Raw genomic sequence first — 26,432 nt, 5'->3', positions numbered from 1 at the left:
TAATAACTTCAAATATGAAAATAATAATATAATTATTACCCCATAAACATTTAACAATTATCCTCTTTCTGACCACTGAGACTCTATAATCAGCCCTGACTCTGTCTAAATCATAGTGCATGTCTATCTACACCCTGTTTCAAGCTTCTTTCCAGGCCTTTTCTTAATGCTCTTTTTTTGTCCACAATGATCATACCTTTTCCCCCTCAGTATGAGCCAAACTTTCTCCCTTCAGTCCTTAGAACACACTTCCTTCACCAAGATTCCCACTGCAGATCAAATGCATGCTGATCTGCCCCGACACCATGTCTCTTCGTTCTGTAAATGTCCAATGTAGCTTTCATGTCCCTCAAGGAAAGGACCTGTCTTAACTATGAGATTGTAAAGGATCATGCACATCCATAGGACTAGAAAAGAAACACGTATAATAATTAGCATACATTTATTTTAACTCACAGTACAATAACTTTCTTAATAAATCTAAATTCAATCCATACCCAGTCACAAAAGCAAACACAAAACAGGACAACCTGAAATTAACCTTTAAACCATTTATCATTTACTTTCATTAAAAACCGTAATAAACTTCTATAGTTCTTTTAAAACAGACAATACCAACAGAGAGCCTGGAAATTCCAAATACAGCCCCCGCCCCTAATTCAAATGCATGCAAATGAGGTCATTCAAACATCCTTTATTCACCCAGTAGCAGCATCTTGAGAATCTCTCTTCACTCCTGACTCTCCCCTCTCTGTTCGGTCTTGCATCTCTAATACTATTGCCAATATCTCAGCATAGACATTCTGCCACCAATTGAAAGTTATCTGGTTAAAAACAGAATTTATTTTCCCCCTTATTTGTCCCTCCCTTTTCTATCACTGCTATTAGTTACACTTTCATCTCCGTCACCTAGGCTCACAATCTCAGCATCACACTTGCCTCCTCTATTTATTCCCCTCCACCTTCCAAGCTGTTTCCACAGTTCATGCTTTTCATTTCCAGAAATTGTTTTTCATCAGCATTCCTGCCTATAAAATCCTTGTCCATGCCTTGGTCATCTCTGACATTGCCTATGGAAGTCTTTTCAAATCTTGCCTCCCGTTTCTCTCTTAATTCCCACCCACTCAGTCCATCAAAAATGTGAATGACAAAATCATCTTCCTCACTTCCTCTTCATCTTCATCAAAGCATCACTCCCATTTTCTAACCTATTCATTAGCTTCCATTCACTTATGCATCATTTCCAAGTTCCCAGCCCTGACAATTAAACTGGTGCACAATTCCAGCCCTGGCTACATCACAGGTCTTATTGTTCTGACTCCTTATCTCACTTTTTCCACTGTGTCAGATCTTCCTGCCTATCTGCTTCTTTTGTCTCCTCCCACGCTCAGCTTTGTACCTTCTGACATGTAGTAACCTGTGACTGGAATAGTCTCCCATCCTATACAAAACTACCATCATTCAAAGCCATCCCTAAAAATACATCTTTCATGATCCTTTCAACATCACTCCATCAATTGTAGCGAGAGAGTGAAAGGAGAAAGTGTTCGAAATATATATATATTTTTTAAAGAAGTGAAAATCTACAACACTTAAAAGCTGGTTCATAGCCAATTTCTTCTCTAGTCATTTGCTATGAGATTCTGGCCCAGTTGAAATCAATGGCAAAAGTCTCATTTCATCCCAGAGTTTCTTGTTTGTACCATCTATTAACCTCATAAATCAGGTTCTCAGAGAAGGGACAACAACATGTCATCCATGCCAGATGATGAAGCTTAAAATAAATTAATAATATTTTTTATTTCTTTAAATAAAAATGTTCATTTTTATACTGAAAATCAGGAACAAATAAGAGTTGTTTTAAAGCCTTTCCTACTCATCGTGCTTGATTAAATCTCAGTGGGAACAAAGGCGTAGCCAGTGACCTTAACAAACCATGGATAATCTTGAGACTGTTCAGTCTTCACTTTAATGGCTGCAATTTTAAACAAATTAAGAAAGGAACAAAAGTCAGACACAAACCATTTCAACCAGCTGAGCATGAACTAAAATTCAGTTTCAAAGGGGATTTTACCTAATTCAATTTGTTATTAGTATCATGCTTACACATGTTTAAAGAAAACATGACAGATTCAATCATTGGTGTTACCAGAATGATATGATCTCATCGAAGTATCAGTCAGAAAGAAGAAGTTGATGATGGGCCAAATCCTGCTTGCCTTACTCATGCAAAGAGTGTCATGATGTTAAATTAATCTCTGGTGTAACTGTGGCAACCAGGATGAACCTGGCTAACTGAACTATTCGTGTGTAACAAAAGCATAATACGGACCAAAATGTTTCTTAACCGTGAAAACGACAATCTACTGTATATAACTAAAGCAAAGCTTTATCAATAAAAGTAACTTTATGTATATATTCTGCTATCAATTACTTCTGGAGCTGGATACGATGTACAAGTGTAACTTCGACAGACCCCAGTCGTCAGTGGGCGGGATTGAACCTGGGACCTCAGTGCATGAGCCTCTACTGCATGAGCTAAAAGCCAACTGGCTCTTAGCTAAGGCTGTAGAGCAGACTCATTTAACTTTCTCTAAGTGGTCGGGGTACCACTAGATGGGATAGAACACCACACCCAGGAGTGTGTGGGTTACACATGTAGCTATTTAGAAATATTACTTTGTTCTTTTTGAATATTGATCCGCTATTGATGAGATAACGTCTTTGTTCGTATGAATCTAATTATCCAGGTCTTTGCTGAGTTGTTTCTTGCTGGAACTCCTTGCAAAGTAAACGCAAACTGTGCTATTTTCTGAATAAACTCAAGGATTCCAAACCATTTTTGCTAAAGAGGAATAAATTAATGCTCTCAAGCGCAGCTAAACAATCTTCTTTGGTCTCAAAAGCCTTCAAAGGGTTTACAAGAAAAAAAATTAGAAGACAGATTTCACTGATTTTTCCCCTTTGAAATGATCTTTCTAGGGAAGCAATGTAGCTCCATATTTGTTTCAAAGTTGCTGTACTAACTCATTCTATCTGAAATGTGGCAACATATTTAAATTCCAAAAGAGTAAGGAACTTAAGGTGTTACCAAGCAGTGCTACCATAAACATTTGTGCTTAAAAAAATCAGTGTAGATAAAGGTTTTCCACCAGAAATGAAAATTACATCATCAGCCTCTTTACAGGCCTGAAAATCTAGGACAGCTGTTTTATTCAAGCGTCAGCCAGTATGGAATGATGCACAAACTGTCAGAAAATGCCAAGGAAACATTCAAACACTGAGACATCAAAGGACCCATTTCTGATTATTTTAATTATTATTGTTCTTTATTTTTTTGCTGTTATCTAGTTGAAGCTGTGAACAGATGACCAATTTAAGAGGGAAAAAAAAGGAAGAGTTACTAAGCCTCGAGTAACTGTGATTCTTCAAGTTGTGTGGTTCACATGGATTTCACTCTTGATGTGCATGTGCCCCTTGCACTCAAGATTAGATTATTCTGAGCAGCAGTGTTAGCTGGGGTTTTGCCTGTGTCCTAGATGTCCCTGTGCCATGCTGCCCAAGGACATGAAACGTAAAGGAGGCTCAGCTGTGCCTCACCTTCTCCACCAATACAGAATCCTGGAAGAGTAAGACTCCATAATAGTGGAATGGAGGACGAGTTGTGAAATCCATCTGGACAACACATCTTGATGCACTACAGTTACTGTAAGGTAAGCCACTGCTCTTTCTTCTTTGAGTGACTGTCCACATGGATCTCACTCTTGATGATTAAGAAATAGTTATCTGTTTCCTTGGAGGTAGGTATATGAAATCTTCTTTAACAATGACTGGAGGACAGACCTACCAAAAAAGGCATCTGCTCTAAAAGCATCTACCAAAAACTAGAGTCTTGTAAATGTGTGGACTTAGCTCCATGTAACTGCCCTACAAATTTCAGAAATAGGAACATTCTTGAAACAGGCAGCAGAGGCTGTCTGAGCTGTACATAAGAACATAAGAATGTCCATATTGGGACAGACCAAAGGTCCATCCAGCCCAGTATCCTGTCTACCGACAGTGGCCAATGCCAGGTGCCCCAGAGGGATGAACCTAACAGGTAATGATCAAGTGATCTCTCTCCTGCCATCCATCTCCACCCTCTGACAAACAGAGGCTAGGGACACCATTCCTTACCCATCCTGGCTAATAGCCATTAATGGACTTAACCTCCATAAATTTATCCAGTTCTCTTTTAAACTCCGTAATAGTCCTAGCCTTCACGACCTCCTCAGGCAAGGATTTCCACAGGTGGACTGTGCGCTGTGTGAAGAAGAACTTCCTTTTATTTGTTTTAAACCTGCTGCCCATTAATTTCATTTGGTGGCCCCTAGTTCTTATATTATGGGAACAAGTAAATAATTTTTCCTTATTCACTTTCTCCACACCACTCATGATTTTATAGACCTCTATCATATCCCCCCTTAGTCCCCTCTTTTTCAAGCTGAAAAGTCCTAGCCTATTTAATCTCTCCTCATATGGGACCTGTTCCAAACCCCTAATCATTTTAGTTGCCCTTTTCAGAAACTTTTGTAATGCCAGTATATCCTTTTTGAGATGAGGGGACCACATCTGTATGCAGTATTCAAGATGTGAGCGTAGCATGGATTTATATAAGGGCAATAAGATATTCTCCGTCTTATTCTCTATTCCTTTTTTAATGATTCCTAACATCCCGTTTGCTTTTTTGACTGCCGCTGCACACTGTGTGAATGTCTTCAGAGAACTATCCATGATGACTCCAAGATCTTTCTCTTGATTAGTTTTAGCTAAATTAGCCCCCATCATATTGTATGTATAGTTGGGGTTATTTTTTCCAATGTGCATTACTTTACATTTATCCACATTAAATTTCATTTGCCGTTTTGTTGCCCAATCACTTAGTTTTGTGAGAGCTGTTTGAAGTTCTTCACAGTCTGCTTTGGTCTTAACTATCTTGAGCAGTTTAGTATCATCTGCAAACTTTGCCACCTCACTGTTTACCCCTTTCACCAGATCATTTATGAATAAGTCCTAGGGGAACACCACTAGTTACCCCTCTCCATTCTGAAAATTTACCATTTATTCCTACCCTTTGTTCCCTGTCTAACCAGTTCTCAATCCATGAAAGGATCTTCCATCTTATCCCATGACAACTTAATTTACATAAGAGCCTTTGGTGAGGGACCTCATTAAAAGCTTTCTGGAAATCTAAGTACACTGGATCCCCCTTGTCCACGTGTTTGTTGACCCCTTCAAAGAACTCTAATAGATTAGTAAGATATGATCTCCCTTTACAGAAACCATGTTGATTTTTGCACAACAATTTATGTTCTTCTATGTATCTGACAATTTTATTTCTTACTATTGTTTCAACTAATTTGCCCGGTACTGACGTTAGACTTACCAGTCTGTAATTGTCAGGATCACCTCTAGAGCCCTTTTAAAATATTGGCGTTACATTAGCTATCTTCCAGTCACTGGATACAGAAGCTGATTTAAAGGACAGGTTACAAACCATAGTTAATAGTTCTGCAATTTCACATTTGAGTTCTTTCAGAACTGTTGGGTGAATGCCATCTGGTCCCGGTAACTTGTTACTGTTAAGTTTCTCAATTAATTCCAAAACCTCCTCTAGTGACACTTCAATCTGTGACAATTCCTCAGATCTGTCACCTACAAAAGATGGTCAGGTTTGGGAATCTCCCTAACGTCCTCAGCCATGAAGACTGAAGTACAGAATTAATTTAGTTTCTCTGTGATGACTTTATTGTTGTTAAGTGCTCCTTTTGTATCTCAATCATCCAGGGGCCCCACTGGTTGTGGAATGAGCTCTACTATGGGTAGGTGGATCTAACTTGGCTATCTTCTAATAAGTTCTTATAGAGTGGACACCTATTCTGATAATCTTTGTGAGGGTAGTGCCTGACCCTTAAGTCCATCAGCAAAAGCCATAAACTGTCTAGGTACTGTATGTTCCTGAGTGTTTTTGTCCTGTTAAGGTACCATGACAATACCCTTACTACATCAAGTGTATGAAGTTTAGCTTCCACTGGGGTTGAGTGTGGCTTGGGGAAGGAAGCTGGGAGATGAATAAATTTGTTCAAATGGAATTCTGTAACAACTTTGAGACAGAGCTTGGGATGAGGCCTAAAGTGACTGTCTTTATGAAACATGGCATAAGGGAGATACTGCCATGATGGCCTGTATCTTCCTTTCCATTTGAGCTGACATAATGGCTACTAAAAAGTCAGTCTTCATTGATACATAGTAGAAGGAATAGGTTTGTTAAGGACTCAAAGCTGGTACCCATCAATCCTGTTAACAATATACTGAGGTGACAAGAAGAAGGGGGATCCCAAACTGGGAGGAAAAAAAAAGCCTGTAAGGAATCTAGTCACTGAAGAGTGAGAAAATATAGCATGGCCCTGGACAGGAGAACAATGTGCAGATGTTGCTGCCATATGAATCTCATGGAACTAACAGAAAGTCCAGATTGTTTAAGGGCTAATAAATAGTCTGGTAGAGCTAAAATGGGTGTTGTTGAGGGTAACAGCTGGTACTAAGATGATCAGCTGGTTTGGGTTCTCTACAAGTCAGGTTACTTTGTAGCAAGACAGGGTGTGAATCTAGAGTGTACAAGTTTGCCGCACAGTACCATTCCATGTGGACACTGCTACAGTGCAGTGAACGTGCTGGAGTGGAGTCTGGCTTGCTACTGTACTCTGGGATGTTCAGTGGACCGTGTAGCAGTATCCACAGAAAACATTACCGTGTGGCAAGCTGGTGTGTTGTAGATTCACACTTTGGCTTGCTGCACAGCAACTTGCCATGTAGACAAGCCCTTCGTCAGTCTAGCTGAGACTTTCCTGCTTTGGAGCAGAATGGTCCGAACTTTCCCTGAACAGCTTCTTTTGATGACTGTTAGCCAGCCAGCATCCAGACTGTCAGATGTTTGGAATGTCAGATCTGACTGTTGTGCTGTGAGACTGTGTTGGGCAAAGAGGCAAAATAACATGGGGCTGTGCTGAGTGCTTCACCAGATCTGAATGCCATAACTGCCTGGCCCCTCCTGGGACTCTCATGTTCATAGATCCTGCATCTTGCCTCAGATTCTTCAGGACTCTCAGTATCATGAGGATCAGGGTAAGGTATACATCAGTCCCAGAGTCCAGGGGAGGAGAAAGGGATCTGACGGGAATCCTTTGCTGGAGGTGTCTCTGGAGCAGAACACTAGCATTTCTTGTTCTGGTCTGGGACAAAACAGCTCTAGAAATGGTTATCCCCTTTTTCAAAAAAAATCTAGGGCACAGGCCTGGCCCCCACAGAAACTTAATGCTAAAAGAATCTGATCTCATATGCCTGGGTTGCATGTACACTGAGAATGAAACCCATGTATGTGGACAATCACTTAAAAAAGAACAATAATTTTAAGCAAACATCTTTTCAAAATGAGGACTCTGTGTTCAACAGAAGTAGAAGGTGCTCAGCATCTCTGAGGAGTAAGGCATGAAATAGAAAAAAAATATTAGCTCCATAGCAAACATGAAATTGGTCTCCTACCTGTGTGCAGACAAATTACTGAGGTACAGGCTGTACTTTTCTTCAGCCGACAGCCCATCCATCAACAAGTAAAAAACAAGAAAATTGCTCTGGTTGAGAGGCTGCATGACAACACGGGACTTCTCCAGCATGTACGTATAAATCCTTGCTGATTAAAACAAACAAACAAACAAACAAGCGAATCATTAAATGGATTGTTTTTGACGTAAATTAAAAACCATTAGCTATCACAAAAGATGGAAAATAGACATTTACGCCTTATATAAGGATCTAATAGTACAAGATGAAAGACAAACATAAATTTAATGCAAGAGCCATAGTCAAAACGCTGCCAGTAAAAACCCAAGAGGTTATAAATATAATGGGTGAAATCCTGGCTCCATTGAGAGTTAATGGAAAAACTCTCTATTGGTGAGCTTGGTAATATTGGTGGTCTTATATATTTTGCTTATCAGAGAAAACAGTAGTCAAACCTTTGAAAGAGGGAGAAACAGACCAACTATAATGTAACTATAAACCTTCCCTGAAATAAGAAAAGAAAGAAACTGAAGTTAAAATGAAATGCAGATATTATTTTTTATTGATTATGCACTCAAAGGAAATGCACTCCAAAAACCTTAACTCTAAATTAAACTTGTTTTGTATACAGGATAATATCAGTACTGTATATTCAGTAAAGTATGCAGCTAGTTTCAACATAAACTTCAGTGCAACATAAGCATTTAATAACTACTGATAAAGTATTTATGACAGATGGTATGGATCTGTAAGTGTTTATGACAGATGGTATGGTCCCTAATTCACAACGGAAATTTAGCATGTAGATGTGGGGATGGGTGTTGTGTTGAAGAAAACCCCAATCTGTTTGTCTGAAAAGATGATACAGAAATTGGCTGGGGCAGAGGTATGCAGACTGCTCTGTGAAATGCAGCATCTGGGCTGGATCATTGAACCTTTAGAGGACAACCAATGAGCATCATTAAGGGACTTTGTGTCCTCGCTGAGCCATCTCCTGGAGTGGGCAGTGAACCAAGACCCTACTGTGCATATACAGAACTGGATAAGACTGGTGTAGTGTGGGGTGTGGCAGGCCTAGTTCAAAGGAAACATGTCTGGACATGCAAGCTGACCCAGAAGGATGGATTAGGTAAAACAGATGGTCCGCAAGCAGGCTGACTAAAGAGTAGTCAGAGGAGAGAACTGCTTTTATGAGATGTAAACTAATCATTCACTTCTCTGTCTTCTCTGTAACTATTCTGAGAATGACTATTTATTTTGCTCATTCGAAGTGTAAACCTAAATACAGTAAGCACTGTTTCTTTTCTTTTAATTCTATTTGCTCTCTCTTTTTAATAAATCTTGTCTTGGTTTTGCTTACTGGTGTATGAATAGTTGGTTCCATACAAACATCCACGAAGAGAGGTGCAGAAAAGTAAAGCATTTTTGGATACTACACCTCCTTCTCAGTCTCAATCAAGGGGCATAAACAAAGGTGTCTACTCCCAGTAAATTGGGTTGCTTTTAGGCTGCAGTAGATGAACATATGGGGAAAAGTCAAAGAAGGTGAGAGTTGAGTGGGGTGTTGGTCACAGTGTGCATTGTAATGGATTTAAAGCTGCATATGTAACTGTTCTGACTGTGTGTTTTGGGTATTGCACTTCTGCATTTCTGGAAGTCCTCTGTCTCCTACTACATGGTTCTCAAAGCTGGTCCACTGATTGTTCAGGGAAAGCCCCTGGCGGGCCGAACCGGTTTGTTTACTTGCCATGTCTGCAGGTTCGGCCGATCACAGCTCCCACTGGCCGCGGTACGCCGCTCCAGGCCAATGGGGGCTGCGGGAAGTAGCGCGGGCCAAGGGACGTGCTGGCCGCCCTTCCCGCAGCCCCTATTGGCCTGTAGCGGCAAACCGCAGCTAGTGGGAGCCGCGATCGGCCAAACCTGTGGCCCGCGGCTGGTAAAGAAACCGGTCCAGTCCGCCAGGGGATTTCCCTGAACAAGCGGCGGACTGGCTTTGAGAACCACTGTCCTAGAAGCAGCCACCATTTCTGTTCAATTTAGATATAACCTCTTACAGAAGATATACACATTGGATCCATACATGTACTGTCTTGCATCTTGTGCAGTCATTTATGTGCAAAGGGAGCGAAAAGTAGTTATAAAATTATTCCATTCTGATTTGAAAGAATTATACACCCATTTTTTCACAAGTGTCAATGATGGGAAAAGGTGCAAAGCAGTGGAGAATTGGGCCCACTGTACTCTCATGGAAACTCCCCCTCTCCTTTTTGTTGTTTTCCTTTAAAGTCATTTACACTGAAAGTTTCTCATTGTATATATAAAACGTAATAGTTATAATGATAAGGATTTCAGTGCAAAAATTCCCACTGGCGGTGCCAAGCTTTGACTTCATCTCTAAAGCTGCCATTAGCAATCAAAATCACTATCACAATTTTTTCCCTAAGTAGAGATGTTAGGACAGATACTTCAGGGCTGTATGGCTGCTTTGTGCCACACGTGTGACATAATCTTGACCTAAAGCCATGATTTTAACCATTCCACAGAGGATGAAACCACTGGGGTCATACAGCCAGCGCAGGACATAGAGCCAGCATGTCAGTCATCTAGCCTACTGTTGGTACAGTAAGAAAAAGGGGACAATGGTGGAAGAAAGAGATGTGTCTTGAAAACCATTATGCTGATCCTGGCCTGTGTTTTGGCCCCCCGTTTTACTGTTGCTGCACAGCATTTACTGCAGATCTGCTACTCTAACACAGATCGACAGCACAGGGAATCTGGCCTGAACAGAACGGCCCAAGAATCAGAGTCATTACGTGACTGCGGTTCCACCAAAGTGGAATAGAAAATATGAATCTGATTAATTAATAAGTTAAACATTCAGTGATGCCGAACACTTGTACATGCCAACATTATCAGGCCTTATTTAGGCAGTCAAAACTAAAACCAACCTCATTCAACTACTTTAAGAAATCCACTTAAATAATGATAAATGTGCCTATTAATCATCTTGGTTTGCTCATCTCCAGATATGGGAAGAACTGTTAAGAACTATCAGGTTTCTGATCAGCATGAATCAAAAACATCATCCTCTTAATGCAGCTTAATGGGATTCAGAAACAAACCTAACAGTGCACTATTCTTCTATAAGGTGAAATATGTTTTTTTAATCCGTGTGTGAAATAAAATGTATAAAGTTAAGGAAATATAATAGAGTTCTAAACCAAAGATGTACTGTATTATTTTTGTCCAGTAGAAATTATGCCTATACACAGCGAGGAAATTTCCACTCCCTTTCATAGATCACTTGACCTAGTCAGTAGCTACAAAGTCAGCAAGCAGACTCTGTATTGTAAGTGTGGACATTTGGTCCTTTTTTCAGCAATTCATTCTTTGAAACTGCATCTCTCTCTCTCTCTCAAAGACCATGCTGTCTTCAGCAGAGCTGTTTCAAAAGACAAAATAATGTTTGATGGATTAGAGCTGAACCATTTTTTGAGAATATATCAGAGAGCTGTTTTGGCTCCACTCTCTTCACTTTTTGTATAACAAAAAATAATACTCTGAAAAGTGGTTGAGACCTGAAACCATTTTTTTAGCCAATCACCAGTACTTGTAACACACTGTTTCCTATGCTGTAATGACAAACATTTAGGGGAAAATAAATTCTGCTTCATCTCATGAATCAGGCTGTGTCCTTATGCTTTAATTCTATGGAACTTACTCTCAGAAATAATGGCTTTCTTTCTGAAAGTGAGGCTTGGGAACAGGGAAGTAGGAAACTGTCAGACTTGATTTCCTTGGGGCTTAACTGCTGACTTTCTTTTCAGATTTCTGAGAAGCTGAATACCCTGGCTTACTTCCTTATATCCATGACAGCCAGGTGTCAACTGACTCAGGAAGACATTTTTTCCGCCAACATACTGAAATGTCCATGTTGGGTCTCAATTAACTTCTGGCAATACTAAAATCATCTGGTGTCATTTCTGTGCAATCAGTCTCTTCAGTGACTAAGGAATAAATATAAACAACTACTATAGTCTATCAGGCCAGCTCCAACTTCCATTAAACATTTAACATTTAATTTGCTAGAAACATTTAATTTGTTGTTCTTTGAGAGTCACCCGGATGCATTCCCACTTTTGGGACCTGTTCACTGGTGGTGGTAAGTTTGCGGCCAAGTGGGAATGCTGTAGCCATCAAAGAACAAATAGCAGTTGCTTCAGATTATAGTTAGCATATTCCCAGAAAGGTAATACACAGAATGATGCTCTGAGAAACAACAGTAGGGCACCTGAGCAATTTTAGAAGGTCTTCCCAGTGTTAGATAGGGCTTGAGGGGAGCAAGAAGAAACATTTTGGGATTGCATTGCTTTGGGGAAGGTGGAAGTTCAGACTGTGAGGTCCATTAGGCAGCTATGGAACTTCAGGACCTCACCAGACTGTAATTTATGAGTGGTCCTGGACTCCTTACTTACATTAAACTCTCACAGAGCAGGATCTAGGAGTAGCACTTTCTACCATCTCCACATGACTGGTAGACTGCTTACCATCCTGGAGCACGACGACCTTCATTATACATGCAGCTGGACTATAGCAATGCGATATCCATGACATGAACCATTAATCCTTCAGAAACTCTGAGTACATAATGCTGCAGAACATCTCTTCAACAACATGGGCTACCACAAGTGCATCAAGCCTGTCCTCTGCTTTCTATACTGATTTTCTATTGAGTCAAGTTCAAACTCTTGGTCCTTATCTTCAAGGCACTCAATGACTTGGACCCAGCATATCTAAAAGATCACCTAAAGCTTGGAATTATAGCCAGCATGGGTTTGTCAAGGACAAATCATGCTGAATGAACCGAATTTCCTTCTTTGACAGGGTTACTGGCCTAGTGGATAGAGAGGAAGCAGTAGATGTGATACATTTTGTTTTTGGTAAGGCTTTTTTATGTTGTCCCACATGCTTTTTTCATAAGCAAAGTATGGAAATGTGGTTTAGTTGAAATGAACTATAAGGTGGGCGGAACAACTGGTTGAAAAACTGAACTCAAAGGGTAGCTATCAAGGGTTTGCTATCAAACAGGGAACATGTATATTGTAGGGTTCTGCAGGGGTCTGTCATGGGTCTGATATTATTCAATACTTTCATTAATAGCTTGGATAATGGATTGAAGAGTATCCTTATAAAATCTGTGGATGACACCAAACTTGGACAGGTTGCAAGCACTTTGGAGGACAGGATTGGAATTCAAAATGACTTTAACAAATTGTAGAATTGGTCTGAATTCAACAAGATTTCTGCAGCCTAGAGCACGGGTCACTTTCAGCTTTAAACTAGTATAAATGGTGGAATATCTGTTACGTGATGTCTTTAAATCATGATTTGAGGACTTCAGTAAATCAGCCAGAGGTTATGGGACTGTTACAGGAGTGGGTGGGTGAGGTTCTGTGGCCTGCAATATGCAGGAGGTCAGACTGGATGATCATGGTGGTCCCTTCTGACCTTAAAGTCTGTGAGACGAAATTCAATAAAGGCAAGTTCAAAGCTCTACATTAGGAAGGAAACAAAATCAAACAAACAATTACAAGTTGGGGAATCACTGACTAAGCAATAGTACTACTGAACGGGATCTGGGGGTTATAGTGGATTACAAATTGAATATGAACCAGCAATGTGATGCAGGTACAAAAAATACTATTGTTCCCTTCTACTCAGTACTGATGAGGTATCAGCTGGAGTATTGTCTCCAGTTTTGGTAGCTACACTTTTAAGAAAGATATGGACGAGTTGGAGAGAGTCCAGAAAAGTACAACAAAAATGATAGGAAGTTTAGAAAACCTTACCTAAAAAGAAAGGTAAAAAACACTGGGCATGTTTAATCTTGAGAAAAGAAGACCAAGGGGTGACCCAATACTAGTTTTCAAATATGTTAAGGGCTGTTAGAAAGAGGATGGTTATCAATTGTTCTCTATGTGCACTTAAGATAGGACAAGAAGTAATTGGCTTAATCTGCAGCAAGAGAGATTTAGGTTAGCTATTAGGAAATTACCCTTAAAGTTAGAAAAATTTAAGTACCAGAATAGGTTACCAAGCAAGGTTGTGGAATCCCCATCATTGGAGGTTTTTAAGGACAGGTTAGACAGTCACTTCTCAGGGATGCTCTAGGTATACTTGGTCCTGCCTCAGCATTGGGGGATGGACTAGATGACCTATCAAGGTCTCTTTCAGTCCTAAATTTCTATGATTCTATGTAGAATGTGACCGACAACTCTGCTTCTCAGGGAAAACGGAACTTTCTTCTATAAGGGTAAACCTCATCTGTAAGCAGATGGAGCTCTTTCAGAGGCTTGCTGGAAGCTGTTGATGTTTGGGTTTGGTAGGGTTATTTATTATGTACACACTATGTGATTGTATTACAGAAGGCAAGATCAAAGAAATGCACCTTGCTTTTCAATCAGAAGATGGTGAGATTTGTGATGGTCCTTGAATTTCCTCAGAAACTAAGAACAACCAGAAAGCTCACCACTTTCTGCTCCAAAACCACGGTGTGTTTCTTTGCCCTGCCTTCTCTAATATAAATTCATAGCAGTATGTATATAAAAAAGATAAATAACCCTACCAAACACTCAACTGCATACACCATTCCTACCTTGGGGAGAAGATGAAAGAAAGAATAACCATGTGTGGCAGATGTTAGTGATATTACTTAATGTACTACAGGAAGACCTTCAAGATACTATTGTGATGAAGGAGGTATAAGACCCTACAGAGAAGAGAAGAGAAGAGAAGAGAAGAGAAGAGAAGAGAAGAGAAGAGAAGAAATAGGAATCCTGAATCTTTAAACCAACTACAGGATTTTGTTATTTTTTAAGACCCTGACTTATGAGGACTATCAGTCTCCATTTTTCAGCTGTGCACTAAGGCACATTTTTAGGGTGAAAAATGTCCTTTCTAATTAGGGCTGTCAGTTAATAGCAGTTAACTCAAGCAATTAACTCAAAACAAATTAACTCTATTAAAAATTAATTGGGATTAATGGCCGTTTTAATCACACTGTTAAACAATAATAGAATACCAACTGAAATTTATTATAAATATGTTTGGATGTTTTTCTACATTTTCAAATATATTGATTTCAATTACAATGCAGAATACAAAGTATACATTGCTCATTTTATATGATTATTTTTATTATAAATATTTGCACTGTAAAAAAGATAAAATAAATAGTATTTTTCAGTTTACCTCATACAATCTCTTTATCGTGCAAGTGAAACTTCCAAATGTAGATTTTTCTTGGTTGCATAACTGCACTCAAAAACAAAACAATGTAAAACTTTAGAGCCTGTATCAGTGTGCTGCTCTTTTAAGACTGCTGACAGCATGTTCCACACTTCATCCCTCTCAGATTTTGGAAGGCACTGCAGATTCTTAAACCTTGGGTTGAGTGCTGTAGTTATCTTTAGAAATCTAACATCTAGCATTATGCCCCATATTCTTCATAGTAATATTATTATGAGTATGGCAAAATTATGATGTATTTTGTGCAAGATAAGGCACGTGAGATATCATTGGAAAGGTTAAGATTTACTGAATATGATTACCCTACTTGTATGCATATATCATTTTTGTATCTGAAGTTAGGAATATTGTCTATGCATCTATTACAAATGTGTTTACACTTGGGGAACGCCCACTAGACAGAATGCAATCAGTCTAAATGGCTAGCTGGGAAGAGCGATTTGGGAGAACAATAGGCTTCAGAAGATGCTAATCACCCACCTGCCTCAAACAGCCTCTGAGTTATGACTGCAGGGACATGTGACCAAGTCACCTGGTACTGGACTCCATGATACTACTAGTGTTTTCCCACTGACTCGGGGTGGGGAATCAACCTGCAAGACAAAGGATTCCCGCCATATGCAAAAACTATTTAAGGCAGGGGAGTGAAACCGTCATGGTTCGTTCTTCACTGACTCCCTGCCCAAGAAAGAGGACTCCTGGAAACACCTGAGAAACAAAAGGACTGAACTAGGGGGAAGGGCTGACCCCAGGCTAGAGAGTTGTCTAGCCTGTGAATGGAATATCTAGAGATTTAAGCCGCAAACAAGTGCAGCTTGCCTTCAAGACTCTCTGCAAACTGCCTAGAACAACATTTAGGGTGAAAATTTGCTGTTCATATCCAATTTAATTAGTATATTAAGCTTAGATTGAGTTTTTGTTTTATTTGCTAGGTAATCTGCTTTGATCCGTTTGCTATCCCTTATAATCACTTAAAATCTATCTTTGTAGTTAATAAACTTGTGCTGTTTTGTCTAAAACCAGTGCATGTAGAAATCATAACTTGGGTTAGAAAGCTGTATATATCCCTCTCCACATTGGGGGAGAGGGCAAATTTCATGAGCTTACGCTGTACAGTTCTCTGTGCAGTGCAAGACAGCACAATTTTGGGTTTACCTTCTAGAGGCAGGTATGCACTCCAGTATTGGGTAATTCCTTAGCTGATTTCAGTGTCTGTGTGTTTCTGCAGCTGGATGTGTCCCTACCTGTGTGCTGGTGAAAATGTGAGACTGGGAGCGTCTGCAGTTTGTCGCAGCATTACAGGGTGACAGGGAGCCTAGGCTGGTGGGTCAAGCAGGCTCAGTGATACCTCAAGTCCTAGGTGGCACCCCGAAGGGGGGGAACCTGTCACAGGTAGCTTCTTTGTGTTTTTTCATATCTGCAGTGAAAGTGTTCTTAAATTGAACAACATGTCCTGGGTCATCATCCAAGACTGCCATAACACAAAATATGTGGCAGAATGTGGGTAAAACCACAGAGCAGGAGACATACAATTCTCCCCCAAGGAGTTCAGTCACAAATTTAATTAAGGCACAGTTTTTTTTAATGAGCATCATCCGCATGGAAGCATGTCCTGTGGAATAGCGGTCGAAGCGTGAAGGGGCATACAAATGTTTAGCATATTTGGCACGTAAATACCTTGCAACATCAGTTACAACAGTGCCATGCGAACACCTGTTCTCACGTTCAGGTGACATTGTAAATAAGCAGAAGGCAACATTACCTTCCTTAAATGTAAACAAACTTGTTTATCTGAGCGATTGGCTGAACAAGAAGTAAGACTGATGGGACTTGTTGGCTCTAAAGTTTTACATGTGTTATTTTTGAGTGCATTTATGTAAAAAAATTCAAAATTTTAAAGTTGCACTTTCACTGTAAAGAGATTGCACTACAGTACTTGCATGAGGTGAATTGAAAAAATATTATCTTATCTTTTTTACAGTGCAAATATTTGTAATAAAATAATAATATAAAGTGAACACTGTACACTTTGTATTCTATGTTGCAATAGAAATATATTTGAAAATATAGAAAACATCCCAAAATATTTAAATAAATCATATTCTATTGTTTAACAGTGTGATTAAAACTGCGATTAATCACATTTTTAATCTCATGATTAATCACAATTAATTTTTTAATAGTTTGACAGCCCTATTTCTAATGTATATACTTATTTTATTCACATTCAGGGAAGGAACATGAAGCAGCCTTAACATTTGTTTCTCAGAATATTTGGGGCATGGAAATGAGCAAATTAGTCCTGTTTCTATTGTATAAAGCACAACTGTACTAAGTCGCCAAAATGGATATGAGATGTTATTGTTTGATGTAAAATTTAGGTCCTTTCTCATATGTTGAATCACTTGTGATAACAAACCACTGTATTACTTTGGAGGCTCTTACTCACTTCCTTCACATTGAATTATTGGCTGTAATTTTGTCAAGCATTCTCAGTTCTTGTTTCACCTCAGTGTGCATCTTCTATGATAATTTGACGTGAGTCAGACCTCGTAACAAAACATCTTTCATTAAGGTTTCTAAACAACCTAAAATCTTGCCGGTCGTGACCTAATTTTTAAAGTTTTGTTTACAAACCAGCTGCATTTGTCCCTGTTTGCATAAATGTCAGTTATAAAGTCACATCTCAAGAGAATCTGGTGCTTTTGATATTTACACTGTTCATTCATGTTTAAACAGTGCAAGAGACGGTAAATATTGCTGCAAATGCTCTTCCATAGAGATACACAAAATCACTGAGTGGGTTTTAATCTACAGATCAATACAATGGGCCTGATCCTCTTCTCACAGTGGAATAAATCAGGTGTAACTTCACTGAAAAAACTGCAGTAAGATGGCCTATTTCAACTTACAGCTACTAACAACAACGTATTAGCCACTTTTCCTGCTACATTCGTGCCAGAAGACAAGGAAATGGCATGTAAATGATGACATCTTAAACTCCCTCAGACTCAGTAAGAGTCACTGGGCCAAATTCAGAGGTGATGTGTAACCAGGTGTAAGTTACATATTAGTATATGTTAATGGACCTGATTCACCACCATATTATTCCAAACACTGAAATCAATTAAGTGGTATAAAATTGAAGTAACAATCCTGAATCAGAGCCTGGAAGTTTAGCTGCATGTAATTCATGGTGGAGAAAGCTGGTTCAATGTGTGGCCCCAGATCAGTCAGCTAAGAATGTGTATTCTGGGAAAACAAAAAACAGACCCCAGGCATCTCAAACTGAGTACTCAAAATTAGTAGAAACTTTTGACCTTAATGTCTCAGTGGGTCCATTCTGCATATGCAAAATGGAGATAATACCACCACCTCATCTCATAGGGTTGTTATGAAAATAAATTTGTTAATGTTTGTGAAGCACGCAGATATTGTAACGATGAGTGCCATAGGAAAGTCCATGAGGAAATAATAATTCTGTCTTCAGAGCAGGATTTGAATAGTGTGCAGTACATTTAAGGCTTGGGGCCACACATTGAACAATAAGGATAAAACAAAATATATAATACAGTAACTCCTCACTTAACGTTGTAATGTTCCTGAAAAATGCGACTTTATGCTAAACAATGTTAAGCGAATCCAATTTCCCCGTAAGAATTAATGTAAATAGGGGCGTTGGGTTCCAGGGAATTTTTTTTCGCCAGACAAAAGACATATACATATACAGTATAAGTTTTAAACAAGTTTAAACAAACAGTTTAATATTGTACACAGCAATGAATGATTATGCAGCTTGGTTGAGGTGGTGGAGTCAGAGGGTGGAATATTTCCCAGCGAATGCCTTGCTGCTGAATGATGAACTAGCACTTGCCTGAGCCCTTAAGGGTTAATATGCTGTTGTTAACGTAGTCTCACACTCTACAAGGCAGCATGGACTGAGGCAGGAGGGAGGAAACACAATAGATGTAGGGCAGTAGCTGCAAACCCTTCCCTGCAAAAACTGAACATGATGATGAGCCCACGCTATCCAGCTGGAGCGTACTGCTCCCTCCTCCTGAGAGCATATGCATGGCTGCACAGGTGCTGACTTTCCAAAGTGCTGGGGGGTGCATGCATGAGTGAGAGACATGCATTGTCCCTTTAAGTACAGTGACGCCACTACAAGTATGTTGCCCTTTTAGGCAGATCAATCAGTTCAGACAGGAAGCAACAGCTTCCAGCAAGCTCCCTCCATTCTGTCCCGGAGCCCTGTCCCCCTCCTCCGTTTTGTGAAGAGAGGGTACAGAGCGGGGGGCAGAGGCAGGGGGACATCCTGACATCAGCACCCCTCTCCTGCCCTCCCCCAGCAAGCAGGAAACTCCAGGGAGCAGCCTGAAGGCAGAGGGCAGGAGCAGCACGGCAGTGGGGGGAGGGCCACTTGAACTGCTGATGGGCAGCTGCCCAGCCACGGTACCTTACAGGGAATTTAGGGTAGCTGATGGGGGTGGTGGAAAGCTGCTGCTCCCCACTCCCTCCGCCCCCCCCCCCCCCGGTTCTAATCCGCATGAGGAGGGGCTGCTCTTCCTGCAAGCCGTGGACAAAGAAGGCAGCTGCCAAACAATGTTATAAGGGAGCATTGCGTAACTTCCCTAAGTGATCCACAACGTAACAACGAAACAACGTTAACTGGGACGACTTTAAGTGAGGAGTTACTGTAGCTGCTTATCAGTGAGCATCTCCATTATTTGTTCTGTGGACAAAAACAGCATGGCTTGATCATGTGGTAGGTTGCACTCATTTCTTTGGGTGTCCTCTCTCCCCCCCCCCCCCCGTACCTGCAGCAGTGCTGCCATCTTCTTCAGCTCCAGGTGCCCCCTGCAGGCTGTCAGTCAGCCTATACAGGTCTTGTCTGCTTTGGTCTTCTGGCCAGGTCACACAGTCCAAACCCTTTTTTACCCTTCTGGGCTTAATTCTTTTTCCACAATCAACTCAGCAGGGTCCCTACCCTCAGTTGTGGCCACAAACAGGCCCTACGATTTGGCTGTGGCCTAGTGTGATGGGGTGTGCGTTAATCCCACACTATGGGTGGAGGAAATCCCACCCCTCATACCATGCTGGGCATGCTCCAACTGTTGTGCTAGTAGAAAGGAGAGCAGTTCAGCTCAGTCTGGGCAGGCCACTGAGGAGGAAGCATGGTTGGTGGAGGCTCCAGGCTAAGAGCCGCTACAGCCCCTGACTGCAGGAACCAAAGATCCTAAGGACTCAACGGGAGACCTGCTACCTAAAGTTGATTGGTGGAAGTCAGAGTTCCAGAGAGCTACCCATGCCAGGGAACCTGGAGACCCCAACAACATATGGACTACAGCTTCAAGAAACACAGTAGGAAGGGGCCCTTGGAAGCGGAGTGAGTGGTATCTCCCACCCATGTAAAGTCAGTGTGTTGCAGTAGAATCCCTGCTGACTGGGTGGACTTGCCACTGACAGGGCCCTGAGCTGGGACCCAGTGGATTCGGGTGGGCCAGTGTTCCCCTACCACAGCCGCCACCTCCCTTTGGTGGCAGCCACATGGACTCTGGCCATTGGGCCACACTATCTTGAGTGCAAGGACAGTCTGGTAGACTGCAACCATGGTGCCCTCACAACCCTGATCCACTCCCAAAAGGGGGACGAGGTGTGCATACACTTAAGCAGCATTCTTCCTCACTCCACAGGTTCCAGCCTGGAACTGTCTTGCGAGCAGCAGGCAGCTCCTTTTATTTCACCCTGCTAGGCCTTGATTGGCTGCTGCTGGTTGTTAGCCCTTCTAGTGGCTGGAGGACCACATCTCAATGGCTCCCAGGATACCTCTCTAGGCAAGCCTTCAGATGAAATACTGGCTGTTCTTTTCTTCTCAGAGAACTGGCTCCAGAGGTGAGGTACAGCAGAGCATCAGGGCCTCCAGTAGGAGGCCACAAAGGCCTGCTACACCCTGTCACATGCCTCCCACTGCAGAAAGGAACCAGGGTGTTGGTCTTGTCCAAGGATAACATCCCTTCCTTTTTTTCCATGACTTTTGCCCTTCCCTGGGTACAATTCATTACCTGCCCATGCCTATATGGGTTCAAGCAGGGTGATCCCATTGACTATCTTCTATAGGGCTACTGGCCTATTTACCTCCTTTGATCATTTCTTCCAGCATGGGGGCAGTTCTTGTTTGGCTGCCTCAAGGAAGTCTGCCAGCCCTTTAACCATTTTTCTTGTCTCATCAGTGAATATGACAATACTACAAGTCATGTAGTATTCAGTATGTCATTCAAAATAAGTTGCATGTCTTGTAATTCTAGTCCTCCAACAGCATTGACGGTAACCAACAGCACTGTGCAAGACGGCTTCTCTGCCTTTTTGGGAATGGCCTTCTGGAGACACTCACATGCACAGCCTTTGGACACAAAGCCTTTTTTATCCAATTCAATTCCATCTTAGGATTTCTAATTATTACCAAATCACATCTTTTTTCCTATGGCCTTCATTAAAGAGTTTATGAAAGCCCATTTCTGAGCCTCTTGGACCCACATCACATTGTGTGTGATGTTACCGGTTGGAGAATCATTTTTGTTGTTCTCCCCTGAAACGTTCACTTTTGCTTATAGGCTAGTCTTCTTTTCAGCTCCCATTTGATTAGAACTGTGTATTGAGGTTTCCAAATCTGTGGTCTCGGGGGGGAGCATCAGCTCCTCTTCTTGCACTGTGGCTCCTTCTTGGGCATGCCATTTTCCCTTGTTGGTCTGGCAGCTTTCCTTTCCTGAGATCTGAGTACTGCCTCAGCCTGTTTGTCTTGTGCCTGACATTCCCCAGAGCTCAATTCACCCAGAGGGCTGCCTTCTCACTTTCTAGTAATTTGATTCTTTTATCACTGGTCTTAACTTTTCATCAAGTTCCCTCAATTCCTTTTGTAAGAGCAAGTACTGTTGTTTGTCGCCCTCCTTCTTCATCCTCGGGTGGGCTGACTTTTGCTCTCACTTTATGGCTTGAGCCAGAACCTCAGTCCATTGAAGAGTTTATTTTCTCTAGCTCCTACAAGAATAGTGCATTTTGGCCCTCTATAAGGTTGAGTTATGCCATGACTTCCTCCTTGACTTTATCAGCTGCAGTGACCTTGTCTTCTAATTTTCTGCACTCTGTTAGTTGTTGGGATTTTTGGGTAGCCACAGAGATTACTGTATCACCACAGCCTCTATGGTTGACACAGCCTCTGTATTGGTGTATGGTGCGGTACTTGAATACTTACCCCACTCCCTTGTGGGGACGTAAGCTTCCTGGTCAACTGTCAGCAAGCTTTCTACTTCAATGTCCATGCTTGTGTGCTTATTACAACTCCCTGCTCTCTCCTGGATCATCATCCTCTGTCCTCTCAGTTCCTCAATTTGTTACTGGTTATTTGTTGAGCTGGTTATTGGATCAGAATGATTCTTGTAGCTGGGTGTTGAGGTTGTCCCATTTTCCCATGAACAATTCTTTCTCGCTCTGTTGCTGCTGAAGCCCCAGGCTGAGCATTATATTCTACTCTTGCAAACTGATCTGCTGGGTCTCCAGTGCCGCATCTGGTCCTGGAGGTCTTTCAGAGCCACTTCATGTTCCTTTCACTGACTTTGTAGCTAGCCCTGCACTTTAGAGACATTCTATGTAGCTGTCTGTAGATCCTGTTGCAGTTTCAGGTTATAAAACAGCAGAAATTTCAGCTCTTCATCCTTCCTCTGCTGGATCTCCTTGATCTTGGCTGTACAGTCAATCTAAACAGCTTCCTTCTCATCTGTAGTTGCTGGAAATTCTCTTGCTTCTCCTTTAGCTCCTCCTTGTCCAGCTCTTCTTGGAGCCAGGAGGTCTCAGCCTGATTTGCTACCTGCAGACTTTGCAGTTGCTCCTTTAGCAACCTCTTTTCTTTCCTTTTCCATCTTTGATTTTAGCCCCACTTCCAAAAGTAGCTGCACGACTGGCGAAGGACTGGTGCTTGAGTCTGGCTGTTGGCCTGGATCTCTCACAGTTGGTCGTATAGCTTGTTTGCTCTCTTCTATTCCCGGTGTAGCAGCTGTTTCAATGTGGCACTGCACTATCCCCATTCTCAGTGTCTTTCACTTCTTCCCTTGGCTGGTTGATTAAACCTGTCTGGCTGCCCTTTCCAAAAGGCTTCCATCAATAGGTCAAGCCCTTGCTCCTCCTGTTTCAGTTCCCGGGAACTTGTCCTGTTAATTAGTTCCCTCTTCCCTTTATCTATCTAATAGCCATTTGCCTGGCATTTCTTGGACTCTGAGTCTATAGCTATTCCAGCCGCACTGCCCTCACCTCTAAAGGAGGGAGGGAAGATCTGTATTTGGACTTCATCATATCTCCTACTGGCCTTAAACCTGTATTTGCTTTCCTAAACCAGTTATCCCCAGTCATGCTGCTACTTTGCCTCTTTTTGATTTGAGCTCTGCTTCCCTGCTAAAATCAAGATTCTCTGCTCTTATGTATTGGCCACCACTGTGATGGTCCATCCCAGTCAGGTGGTTTCTGGCCTTTGACACCTTGTTCAGATGTGCAGTCATCCAAAGCCTGGAGTATTTTAGCCATCATCTGCCCTTATAAGTGTTAGAGCTGCACCCTTAACTGATGGACCTCTCAGGTGCTAACTCTGGCTTTTTCCTGAGGAAGACCCTGCTCCCTTTTGAGCATTTCAGCCAGCCCTTGCATCTAGGTCCAAGTAAGTAATTTCTCTCACTATCTGTTACTAGCCCTATCTGCCTGTTGGTTAGTTACTAGACTTGCACCCTTTCCTTGAATAATTTTACCTGGAAAGTCCACATTTGCATCTCTAAACTGAATAACTTCTCCATCATCTCATTAGTTTTCTTGCCCCACGTGTTCCCTGGGATGCTGGGAATTTTGGGACCTTCCCCCAAGTTTCCTCACTAGGGTCCTTGCTTTCTTCCCTGCAAGTGCTGGGGTTCTTCTGAATGTTTTGTTTGTTTGTTGGGTTAAGACTCCTGCATCAGGCCCTTTAAACTTCTGAAACTCTCCTGCCCGGTGGCTAAAGGAGACATCACCATATCCCTGATAAACAGTGGGGACAGTGAACCGTGTGATAGAACCCGGTCTTGACTTTCATACCTTAGATTTGTCGAGTTACATTATTTCTCATACCCCCATAGTGAGGTCCTCTCTATTTCTGTTTCAAAATCCTTGCCAGATTATGTCTCTTTACATGCTCTAGCTCCCCACACATGAAACACATTACCTTTGGGACTTCACTCTTCTTAGCTCTGGGGCTAAGTCTCTTTAACAGCCATCAGAGTCTCTGGCATCTGAGAGCAGGCATCCTTTGTGATCCAGACCTCCCCTGGGTGCTTCAGTACTCAGCACCCACCAATAATTCCTTTTATCTCTGTTACTCCAGGGGCAAACCCAACATGTAGATCCCTCTTGCCCACAGTACCTGCCCCATTAGCAGGACTGTCTGACTTCTTCTCCTTTGGTGTCTGTGATGGCTGGGCCTATCCAGACACTGTCATAGTGGGCTCCCTACCAAGCCTGAGACTAATGCTCCTGGACTTGTTGCTGCTGCTTCATCTGAAGATTCAAGATATCGGCGATCTCATGCTTGAGATGGGCGTAAGCATTGTTTTGTATTATGATCCCTTCTTGATGAAAGGCAGTCTTGCATCCTGCTTTTGGTACCATATTTTGGTGAGTTACACTCACTTCTTGGAGCAACCCCTTGTGTCCTGGCACAGTGGTGCCATTTTCTTCAGCTCCCTCTGTGCCCTGCGGGTCTTCTGTGGCTCAGCCCTTCCGCTGGGTCACACAGTCCAACCTCCTTCCTGGGTACCACAAACTCAAAAAAAAAAAAGTTCCTTGCCCTTTAGCACCAATTATAACACAATAGTTTCTTACCCATCTGAGCTTAATTCCCTTTCCTCAATCAATCCAGCAGGGTTTCTCCTGCACTCCTGCCCTCAACTGTGGTCACAAACAGGCCCTGCCCGGGCCTGGTTCCTTTGACTGCGGCCTAGGAAACATCCTTCTTCACTCCGCAGCCTACAGCCAGGAACTGTCTTGCTAGCAGCAGGCAGCTCCTTTTATTTTGGCCTGCTGGGTGTAGACTGGCTGGTGCTGGTCGCTAGGCCTTCTAGCTGCTAGAGGACCAGATCTCCATGGCTCCCAAAATGGCTGCTCCCGGGATGCCTCTCTAGGCAAGTGTGGAGATTTAATACCAGCTGCTCTTTTCCTCTCAGAGAACTATTGCCTGGCATGGGGTGCAGCAGAGCACTGGGGTCTCAAGCAGGGGGCCACAAAGGCCTGGTATATTTGATCTCAGATCATGTAATTAAAGGCTGTATTGTATAATGCATAGGGAACCTTAATCTGGCATTTCCTAACTTCTGACTACTTCACTTTGCAACCTTAATAATGTTATGTTAATCTAGGTGTGTGTGTTTCTCTGTGTGTGTATGTCTGTGTGTGCTAGTTATACATGGAGTAGCTCTATTGACTTCAATTAAAGATACATGAAATATAGGATTTTTAAAACCTGAGTTCTACAACCTTTAGCTTTAATCTTACACCCTCAAGTCAAAATGTGGTTTTAGTCCATGTTGATGTTTAAATCACCTTCTTTCTTCAAATCATCCTGCAGTGATTTATAAATGAAAAACCTTGCTTTACTCGTCTTAGTTTTAAATTTACTTCATAAGTATCATATTCCAACTGGAAAAAATCCTTTTAGTTACACACACCATGATATTTTCATCATGAAGGGAAAAGAATAAACCATCTAATTTTACTAAAGGTGCAGTGAGCTCTCCAGAAGAAAATCAACTGAGATCTTTTGTCCTTATTTCTGTGAACTGAAATATACCCAGAGAATGTACTTAGGGGACTTCTCTGAAAGCACAGACCAATTTGGAATGTTACAAAAATGGATTATTTTGGAAACATGAGGACAATTCACTCTAATTTACCCAGAAGCTAGACTGTAGCTTTTGCCACATAGCTGTGCCACTCCAGAAGCTTTTCAGGGAATTGTGCCTCTGTCAGCCGCCACCCCAAACCCCGATTTTCCTCCAGCATTTATAATGGTGTTAAATATATAAATTTAAAAACGCATTTTTATAAGGGGTGTTGCACTCAGAGGCTTGCTATGTGAAAGGGGTCACCAGTGCAAAAGATTGAGAACCATTCGTTCAGGAGATATTAAAGTACATACTATAACCCTAATTACCAATGCTTGTAATCTACGTTAATGATCCTTTACTTATTTTTAATTTCATTAGAAAAGTAAATAGATCATGTTATTTTTTTAAACCATAAACATATATAGAAATATAGTTTCCTTTGAAATATAGGAGGTATTCCACAAATTTTCCTTGTGTTTATCTGCCCTCTAGTGGTTAAATAGAACAGATAGCTTCTTTTTAATACTGTACTTATGATTCCCGCTACTGATTGGCTAATAATTACACAAATGCTACTATTTTTATAATTTTGTCTTCTTTGCCTCATACCACAATTCCACTTGTCTCATCTGC

General features: G+C 41.5%; 1 protein-coding gene across 5 annotated transcripts in view; it reads right to left on the bottom strand.

The window, feature by feature from the left end:
- Positions 1–26,432, bottom strand: part of MYO16 (myosin XVI) — a 637,262-nt gene that overhangs the window by 225,616 nt on the left and 385,214 nt on the right. For all 5 annotated transcript variants that reach the window (XM_084616853.1, XM_084616854.1, XM_084616856.1 and 2 more), the window contains exon 16: positions 7,582–7,729. In XM_084616853.1, the coding sequence (XP_084472979.1) occupies positions 7,582–7,729 (148 nt within the window). The remainder of the gene's footprint in view (positions 1–7,581; positions 7,730–26,432) is intronic.

Source organism: Lepidochelys olivacea, assembly GCF_965140295.1.
Source record: "Lepidochelys olivacea isolate rLepOli2 genome assembly, chromosome: 1".
Taxonomy (NCBI): Eukaryota; Metazoa; Chordata; order Testudines; family Cheloniidae; genus Lepidochelys; species Lepidochelys olivacea.
Note: the sequence above shows the minus strand (reverse complement) of the source record. Positions and strands in the feature narration are given on the sequence as shown.